Here is a 9,736-nt window from a genome sequence, read left to right as displayed (position 1 = left end):
GACCTTGGAGGTCTTCTAGTCCAACCCCCTGCCTAGGCAGGAAACCCTACATCACTTCAGACAAATAGATATCCAACCTCTTCTTAAAAACTTCCAGTGTTGGGGCATTCACAACTTCTGGAGGCAACTTCTGTTCCACTGATTAATTGTTCTCACTGTCAGGGAATTCCTCCTCAATTCTAAGTTACTTCTCTCCTTGATTAGTTTCCACCCATTGCTTCTTGTCCTACCTTCAGGTGCCTTGGAGAATAGCTTGACTCCCTCTTCTTTGGGGCAGCCCCTGAGATATTGGAAGATGCTATCATGTCTCCCCTGGTCCTTCTTTCTATTAAACTAGACATGCCCAGTTCCCGCAACCGTTCCTCGTATGTTTTATGCCATGCAACACACCTTGAAAAGTTTATTGAAAACTACCACTTCCTAGGTAATACTGCTAGGATGTAAGAGGGGTTTTTTAATTGTTATATTATTATTATTATTTTTAAAAAAGGCAAGTAGCAAAATGATCTCCTGGAAATAAAAAAAGACCTGGGAAAGGGAGAGCTGCTTCTTAGTGAAACTTTTCACCACTGGAAGCAAAAGCAGAAATCCATACAGAACAGGTTTCTCCTCCCGTTACAATCCAAATGAAAAGACCCTTTTTCAAGTCCAGAAAGAACCTTGCAAATGCTTCCTTGGATATCATGGAAGAAAGAAGAAGAAAAAGTCTTCTTCTGTCCGGTTTCACGTCGTCATAAGAGGACGCAAGGCCTTGATTTGTTCTGGCGCTTGGCCTTCTTGATGGCGTTGAGGGCTATGCTAGCCGCTTCGCTGAAAATGGACTCAACGTTTTCCCGAAACTTGGCTGAACACTCGAGGTATACGCTGGCGCCGATCTGGCAACAGGCTTCTTCGCCCTGCGAGAGAGAGAGAATACCCACAGAAGGCTTTACGTGATGGCATCGACAGCGAGCGGCAAGATAAACTGGTTGATGGCTGATGGATTTTTCATGGTGCTTTTGGGGAAGCAGAGGGTGAGCGTGGCACGACAAAACCGCGCCCGACTAAAGCGCGCCCGATTAAACCGCGTCGCTGACGTCATCAACAGAGCGACAACAGCGAGCACGGAGAAAGAAGGGCGCTTTAAATAGCGCTTTGAAAGCAAGCCGATTCAAGTTAAGGTAAGGGTTAGGGTTAGGGTTAGGGTTAGGGTTAGGGTTAAGGTTAGGTTAAGGGTTAGGTTTAGGGTTGGGTTAAGGGTTAGGATTAGGTTTAGCGTTAGGTTAAGGGTTAGGTTTAGGGTTAGGTTAAGGGTTAGGGTTAGGTTAAGGGTTAGGTTTAGGGTTAGGTTAAGGGTTAGGATTAGGTTTAGCGTTAGGTTAAGGGTTAGCTTTAGGGTTAGCTTTAGGGTTAGGTTAAGGGTTAGGTTTAGGATTAGGTTTAGGGGGGTTAGGTTTAGGTTTAGGGGTTAATTTTAGGTTTAGCGTTTACAGCGTGCTGTTGTCGCGCTGTGATGATGTCAGCTACGCGGTTTCGTCGAGCGCCCTTTAGTCGAACGCGGTTTTGTGGTGGAACCGAGGGTGAGGGGGGCTACTGACTGGGGGGGGGTCGCAGGGAGCTGTGGGCTCTACTGTGCCCCAATTTGAGCATTGTGGCGAGCCAAGGTGGCACAGTGTTCGGAGTGCAGCGCTGCAGGCTACTTCAGCTGGCTACTAGCTGAAGTTCGGCAGTTCGATCCTGACCGGGTCAAGGTTGACTCAGTCTTCTGTCCTTCCAGTGAGTCAAATGAGGACCCAGATTGTTGGGAGCAAGAGGCTGACTTTGTAAACCGCTTAGAGAGGGCTGGAAAGCACTGTGAAGCGGTATATAAGTCTTAAGTGCTATTGCTATTCCTTTTCTCCCTCCCTCCCTGCACAGGGATTAGAATGCAGCATTGCAGGCTAACTCTGCTGACTGCCAGCACTTTGATCCTGACCAGCTCAAGGTTGACTCGTCCTTCCATCCTTCCGAGGTGGGTCAAATGAGGACCCAGATTGTTGGGAGCAAGAGGCTGACTCTGCAAACCGCTTAGAGACGGCTGTAAAAGCACTTAAGAAAGCGGTAGATAAGTCTGTGCTATTGTAGGAGCGAACGTATCTACTTCGACAACATCGCACAAGATAGGCGAGTAGACTAGCCTAGCCTAGCCTCAGTGTCTGTGGAAATACTCAAATCATGGTTTGTACCCGAAGCTGCTTTTCTGAAAGGCAACTCAACTTTCTTGGATTTTTTCCTTGAAAATGTTTTCATTTTCAAGGGGGGAGGGGGAAACCTTGAAAGAAGCAGAACTGAAGAAGTTTCTTGGATAAGTGAAACTTTTTGAAGGAAAAAAACCAAGAATGTCCAGTTGCCTTTTGGAAAAGGACCTTTTGGAAATAGCCTCCTTAGATAAAGGTAAAGATTCGCACATATGTGCTAGTCGTTCCTGACTCTAGGGGGCTTTCCTCATCTCCGTTTCAAAGCCAAAGAGCCAGCGCTGTCCGAAGACGTCTCCGGGGTCATGTGGCCAGCATGACTCAATGCCGAAGGCGCACGGAACGCCGTTCCCGTCCCACCAAAGGTGGTTCGTATTTTTCTACTTGCATTTTTTTAAATGTGCTTTCGAAATGCTAGGTTGGCAGAAGCTGGGACAATCACGGGAGCTCACTCCGTTACGCAGCGCTAGGGATTCAAACCTCCGAACTGCCAACCTTTCTGATCGACAAGCTCAGCGTCTTAGCCACTGAGCCACCGCGTCCCTTAGCCTCCTTAAGTCTAAACCAAATTGTTTTGTGGCTCAATGCCTTGCATGTAACTCGGTCATTAAATACTTTTCTACGCTGGACCAGGAAGCAAATTCAGCTCTTCATCTGACACTTTCAATCCCATTGCTCTCCTGGTGAGAAACGGTCTTCACCTATGAAATGCAGACAGACCTGAAACTTTAGTTATGGGTGATGCCTCCTCAACATCGACCCCGATGTTACTCGAAAGGACAGGTGACCTGAGTTTAGTGGTTTTATACCTGAAGAAAGGGTTCCACCACAAAACCGCCGTCGACTAAAGCGCGCTCGACGAAACCGCGTACCTGACGTCATCACAGCACGATGAAAAAAGCACGCTGTGAGCGGTAAAGCTAAAATTAACGCGTAAACCTAACCCCCCCAAACCTAACCCTAAACCTAACCCTAAACCTAACCCTTAACCTAACCCTAAACCTAACCTTAAACCTAACGCTAAACCTAACGCTAACCCTTAACCTAACCCTAACGCTTAACGTAACCCTAAACCTAACCCTTACCTTTACGTGAATCGGCTTGCTTTAAAAGCGCTTTTTAAAGCGCCCTTTTTTCTCTGCGGTCGTTTTTGTCGCGCTGCTGATGACGTCAGCGACGCGCTTTAATCGGGCGCGCTTTAGTGGACCGCGGTTTTGTCGTGCCACGGAAGAAAGAGGTAAGTGGCTTGCTCTCTTTACCTGCTTGTAGGTGATCGGTTCCTGTTGAGCGGAACGGAGTTTTTTGAGATGTTCTTTGTCTTTCCGGAGATCAGTTTTACAACCCACCAAGAGGATGGGGATTCCGCGGCAGAAGTGGTTGACTTCCTGGATCCACTGTTGAGAGAACAAAGTGTGAACCGGCTCAAACGGAATAGGGGTGCATGATGTACTAAGCTGTGGTTTGCAAGGCTTGTTAGAAGCCATTTCCTCCTAACTTTTAACTTTAACTTTTAATAAATTTATATGCCGCCCAATCCCGTAGGACTCCAGGCGGCTTACAGAAACAAGATTAAAATAAGGAGTTAAAAATAGGAAAAGAGAAACAATTTAAAAATAGAAACAATTTAAAAAACGACGCACCATACACTCAATCTGGGGCTGGACCTCATTCATGAGGTCAACAGCCCCAGGCCTGCCGGAATAGCCAGGTTTTAGTGGCTTTTCGGAAGGCCGAGAGAGTGGGGAGGGTCCGGATCTCTGCGGGTAGATCGTTCCACAGGGTCGGAGCAACTTGTCTGGTTTCTCCACTCTTGTCTTGAAGGATGAGAGTTAGATTAATGCTGACAGTGTAGCTCTGGAAGTGCCACAATTACATATGCTAAATGACAAGTTTCTTCAATAAGCTGCAACTGGTTTGATCTGTAGTTTGTGCAAACCCTTAAATCATGGCTTACAAGCGACAGTGACAGCACATTCAGCAGTCGCCAAACCAACTGGGAGAAATCTCCAGATCATATGTGCATTAAAGGACTTCTAATTAGCTTCTTCACAAACAGGTGACTCTATAGAGGACAAAAATCATGTTTCTTTCACGTTTTGGTTCTAAAGACCTCTTACCTTGATTAATACATTATCAAAGCTAGAAGGACTCATGACGTCGTAGCAGATCAAAACCACATGAGTGCTTTGGTACGAGAGTGGCCTTAAGCGATCGTAATCTTCTTGTCCTAAAAGGAAGAAATTAACAAATAAATTTAGGTGCGTTTTCTACATGTGTTATGTATATCTGGCTGACTTCTTACTTGCTCTGATTTTTACAATAATGTGGTGCAGGAAAACTCCAAAATGGACAGTGTTTTCAATATGCCAAGCGAGATATGTTCTGATAATATTCCTAATTTGCACCACAGGGATTACGTAAATTTTTAGAGGAACACCTAACTTGGCTACCATGAACTATTATTTTTGTAAAAAGCAGAATCAAGATGAATATTTACCTGCAGTATCATACAAATGTAAGACGACTTCTTTTTTCCCCACAATGACATTGGTTGTGTATTTTTCAAAGACCGAAGGGGCATATTGCTGTCCGGAAGTGGAAAATGAGTGTTATTAGTATACATTGTCAAGTTTCACAGCTCCTCCCAGGCATGTTTTACAACTTTATATTTCCCTTCTGCAAAAAATAGCCACACAACTTTCCAAATCTTTTTAAGTGAGGGCAACCACATGCATTTAAGCTGTTTTTAAAACTTTTTTTTTAAAAGCTGTCTTAAAACTCTCAAGCCATTTTTTTAAAAACTGTTTAGGGACTTTTTAAGCATAGCAGACTGAGCCACGACTGTGGATAGCTTGTATGTTTGCCTCCCATTCTAAGGAAGAGCAGCAGATAAATAAAAATATAGAAAACTGATGGGCAGCAAAAGAACTAGCTGTCCAATAATACTCAATAAATCCCAATGCCTGAAACAGCCGTTATGTTGGACTAAGACTAAGATATATAGACCTTCACCAAGGCTAAGCCTTATTTATTTTTTTCTTGTGTTGAGCTGCATCTAGGATGTGGCACACCACAGCCCTCCAGATATCCTGCCTGACTTCTGCCTTTTGGTCCAGGAGTGTTTTCAAGTAGAACACACGTTGTGTGTGAATTTCTGCAATTGTTCAAGTAACAATCTTGGCGGATTCTGCCGTGGATTTCAGTCTGAAATCCAGTGCTCAGCTCATTGAAACTAGCCTTGCGTTAGTGGTCGTATCAAATTCAGATTTGCTATGGGGCCACATTGATCGCAGGAGCATTTACTGATGGGAGATAGCAAGTTGTCCTTACAGCTATGTGCAATAAAATTGAATCGCCTCTCTGAGGCCATCAAGGATGTGCAATCCCCTAACTTTTAAATCTGCAATAAGCGAAGCAGTAACGGGAAGTCCTTCGCTCACGCATCCTGTTGCCGTGCCGGCTACGTAGAGGTTGAGATGTTTCTTAAGATGAACCACCAAGGGGAACATTTCTGCCCCATTTTAGTCATTTCCACGACGTTTGCATGGGTCGTGCGTAGCGATAAAAGCCAGCCTTTTCGCTTCGCTTCAAGCAATTTTGCCCATTCTCATCAAGCCAGTAAATATGAGGGCGGCTTGCTCTTTGCCTAAACAGGGGACAAAGATGGAACCCCTCAAAACGACTCTTATTTTCCTTTTTTTAAAATAAAAAAGAAATTGAGGCTTTATTTCCTGTCTTTTTAAATGTATTTATGTATATAGGCCTTTGTTGTTTATTTTGATGGGGAGTCAAGACAATGTTGCCATCTCCACAGCATTGAACCCTGCCTTGGGCCAGACGCAGGCGGCCACACTATCAAGCCCATCATCCCCAGCTGTGTCAGTCTCGCACATCTGGGCTGATTTTATGCCCGCTACTGGCCAAGAATCGCCTCCTGAGGGGAATATCGCCTGAGGAAGGCGCTACAACAAATGGCACCTTTGCCAAAATCAGGGACCCTCCACACAGGTTGTCAGAAGGAGGATACCAGGGGATTCTGGGATCCGCCATGAGGAGGGGGAGAGCCTCTTTCTGAGAGACCCCCCCACTCTCAATAGAGGGAAATGCCGCCTTTTTTCCCCCCCCCTCAGGGGATTCCAGGAGCCTCCTCTGAAGGAAGCTTCCAGGCCTTCTAGAAGCTTCCCGCGCGGCGATTCGGGAATGGGGAAGCTTCCCGCGCGGCGCGAGCTGAGGAGGGGGCCGAGCGAGCCCTGATTGGCTGAGAGGGTCTATAAAAGCCGGGCGCTCACCTCGGGGAAAGCGCCTTTGGCGTGCACCAAAAGGAGCGAAGTCTTCCCGCAGCCGCCGTCGCCCACCACCACCGCTTTCAGCTCCGTCTTCGAGCCCTTCCTCGGATCGCTGGCTTCCCGGCTGCCGGGTCCCGAGCTGTTCCTCTCGGCCATGGACCACCGCTGCCGCCGCCGTCTCGAAAAGAGCTGCTCCTCGGGCGAGAGTGGAAGAAAGGCGGCGGCGGACGAGGCCTCGCCTCCTTCCTCCCCGCTGCGGCTTCGCAAGGCGGCGAGTCTCCGCCGCCAGTTCCCCTATAAAGCGGCGAGGGAGGACCGAAGGCGCCTTGGCTCCTCTTGCACCGACTCAACCCGGGGCGTGGAAGAAGATTTGTTCCCCGGCCTGGGCGCTTGGATACCCCCAACGCGGGTTCTCTCTTTTTGCCCGGGTTTTCTGGATGGATCATTTTAGGTGCTGGCTTAGGAAGCAGGAGGCTGCCAGTTCTGCTTGAGGCAGGAAAACCAGCCCACTTTGAAGGGTTGTTGTGGGGAAAATGAGCAAGGGGGCATTAGACATGATGGCCGCCTTGGGTTACTAATAAGATAATCTAAAATGAGGTTCTTCAACTGGGTGCCCTCCAATTTACATTAAAGAGGTTGCGTGGGTTCCTGCAATTTGGGTTGTACACACACAGACAAAACCACTGTATTGCATTATATTGTGGCCACCTAGTTTGGGCTGATGGGTATTGTAATCCTGACTCGGGGAACACAGCCCCAATTGGGTTGAGGATGTTACAGGTAGTCCTTGACTTACAACTACAGCTGAGCCCAAAATTTGTGTTGCTAGGCAGGACTTGAATTGGGCCCCGTTTTACAACTTGCCACATTTGTTAAGTGACTGCAGCTAGTAACAGAGTTCTTAAGTGTGTTGAATGTGTCACTAAAGGTGATTGACATGACCCGCCTAGGAAATTGCAACCGTCATAAATATGAGTCAATTGCCAAGTGGCTGAATTTTGATCACATGACCTGGGGGATGCTAGAATAGTTAAGGGTGAAAAAATCCATCATAAGGCACTTCTCAGTGTCACAACTTTGTTCTATAAAAAGTTTTATTTTTTCTTTCCATATAAATTCACAAATATACATTCTCATAGCTACTATTAATTTACCTGTTGTCTTCTAGCATTTATCACAATCTGCTTAAAAATATAAAAAGCATAATCGGGGTCGCTTTCTTTCCACCCCGTACATCCATCTTATTTTGCAACAACCCTACTCTTCTTCCCAACCTCCCTCCCTCTACCTTCTTTCCTCCTCTCCTCCTTCTTCCCCAACCTCCCTCCTTCCTCTCTTCTTACCTTCTCTCCTTTGGATCTGGGTACTTGAGAGACCGCCTGCTGCCAATTACCTCCCACAGACCCATTAGATCACACAGGGTTGGCCGCCTCCGGGTGCCATCTACCAGCCAATGCCACCTGGCTATTACCCGGGGGAGGGAGGGCCTTCTCTGTGGCAGCTCCGGCCCTCTGGAACGAACTCCCCGCAGGGATTCGGACCCTCACCTCTCTCCAGGCCTTCCGAAAAGCCGTCAAAACCTGGCTGTGCCGGCAGGCCTGGGGGTGATGAGTTCCCTCCCCTCTCGACATGTATGGTTGTGCGACTGTTGTCTACTTTTATTATTTGTATTGTTTTTATGTTCCCCCTTTTTTTCCCCCTTGAATTGTTCGCCGCCCTGAGTCCTCCCGGAGAAGGGCGGCATACAAATAATACAATACAATACTTTACTACTGCTGCATTACTTCCTCTCCTTTCTCCCTTTCCATTGTTGCCCTCACTTCATTTCTTCTTCACTCTGATGGATTTTCGGGGTGAAAGTCCAGCAACCCCGGTTTTATACTTACCTAAAAATAAATTTCCTCTCCCACATTTTATTTCCCTATAATAATTCCACTTAGACTGTGTATTTCTATCTTAATGCTTTTGGGGTTTTTTTCCTTCCCCTCCCCTTGATAACGTGTCCTCTGGGTTGCTTAAGTGTCCTAACTTTGAAAGTCACTAAATTAACTTGCATTTTGAGGATTTCCTGTATTTAGCATTATCAGTTTTGCCTATGGGGGTTGCCAGAGTTCGCCTTCACTTTGTCCTGATGGATCCCAAGCTAAGTTTAAGGCTGTTTTTTATAAATGCAACAAACCGCCTTGGAAGCCTTTAGTCAACAAAATGACTAAGATCAATGTTGCCACACTTTTGTTTCATCTTCTGGGGTACTTCATTCTTACCAGGAAGTTGGTTTCCTTGCTCCTTTCCAGCAAGAAGATACCCAAAATACAGGGCTGGTCTTTGGGTTTTAAATAGGATTTGGAGTAGCGTACAGTAACGATGCTTCCTGTGTTTGCATTCTTCCTCCAATCAGCTTAAAAGTCTCTTTATTTTGTTGGCACACGTGCAGGAGGGAGGAAGTATCTGAATCTTTGGCCTGCCTTTTGAAGTCCCACTTTGAGATTAAGAAATAAAACACCCATGGCTAAGAAGAATTACAATACAGACGGCATTTTCAGCAAATACCATTTTATTTTTGCCTCACGCCATTTGTGCTTAGGGTATATTTCGACACAGATTTTAACATTGTTAAGTACAAGTTTAGTGAGTTGGCTCCGCAGATTTATTTATTTATTTATTTATTTAATTTATTTGTATGCCGCCCTTTTCCCTAAAGGGACTCAGGGCGGCTCACAACTCAAAAAGGGAGGGGAAATACAGAGTTACAAAAACATAAAAACCATACATAGTTAAAAGCACAACAATCATACCATTCGAAGTGGGGCAGTGTGTCTTTAGCCCCAGGCCTGTCGGAACAGCCAGGTTTTAAGGGCTACTTGGGAGCTATTGGGAGCTATCGAACTTAGCAGTTTTAAACCTTTCTTTTTTAAAGCTTTCAACAGGTGGCAGCACCTTGCCTAGCAACATCCGTGGATGTTGGCTTGGATGTCCATGAAGTCACCATTAACCAGGAGGCCATTTTTCTTCTTGTAGCTACTTTGTGTCACCACAAGATGGCCCTCTAAGCCTAAAAAAAACACCAACCGGTGGAAGTTCGCTGTGACAGTAAAGGGAAGGAGAAATTTGCTACCAGTCCAAAAAAGCGAAGCGGAGGGAGACGTCAGCTGACCCGAAAAGCACAAGCGAGCAATGTCTTCTCTTCCGCGGGGCTTTGGACCTGTGTTCTCTGAATTGAGCCTCGCCGAGAAAATC

General features: G+C 46.3%; 1 protein-coding gene across 1 annotated transcript; it reads right to left on the bottom strand.

Moving 5' to 3' along the window:
- Positions 1-328: 328 nt before the first annotated feature.
- Positions 329-7,808, bottom strand: RHOF (ras homolog family member F, filopodia associated). Its single transcript, XM_032229006.1, has 5 exons — positions 6,503-7,808; positions 4,711-4,798; positions 4,331-4,440; positions 3,473-3,607; positions 329-896 (listed from the first exon to the last, which is right to left on the bottom strand). The coding sequence occupies exons 1-5, from the start codon at positions 6,653-6,655 to the stop codon at positions 732-734; spliced, it is 651 nt and encodes a 216-aa protein (XP_032084897.1). The 5' UTR covers positions 6,656-7,808; the 3' UTR covers positions 329-731.
- Between the last annotated feature and the right edge of the window lie 1,928 nt (positions 7,809-9,736).

Source organism: Thamnophis elegans, chromosome 13 (assembly GCF_009769535.1).
Source record: "Thamnophis elegans isolate rThaEle1 chromosome 13, rThaEle1.pri, whole genome shotgun sequence".
In the NCBI taxonomy this organism is placed as follows: Eukaryota; Metazoa; Chordata; class Lepidosauria; order Squamata; family Colubridae; genus Thamnophis; species Thamnophis elegans.
The sequence above is the reverse complement of the archived record's forward strand: the minus strand, read 5'-3'. Positions and strand labels throughout refer to the sequence as shown.

Excerpts from the sequence above, each read along its gene's own strand:
- RHOF (XM_032229006.1), bottom strand. The coding sequence starts at position 6,655 with ATGGCCGAGAGGAACAGCTCGGGACCCGGCAGCCGGGAAGCCAGCGAT. Across the intron at positions 4,799-6,502 it reads CCAAAGGCGCTTTCCCCGAG|CAATATGCCCCTTCGGTCTT; the intron begins GTGAGCGCCCGG and ends ACTTCCGGACAG. Across the intron at positions 3,608-4,330 it reads TTGATAATGTATTAATCAAG|TGGATCCAGGAAGTCAACCA; the intron begins GTAAGAGGTCTT and ends TTCTCTCAACAG.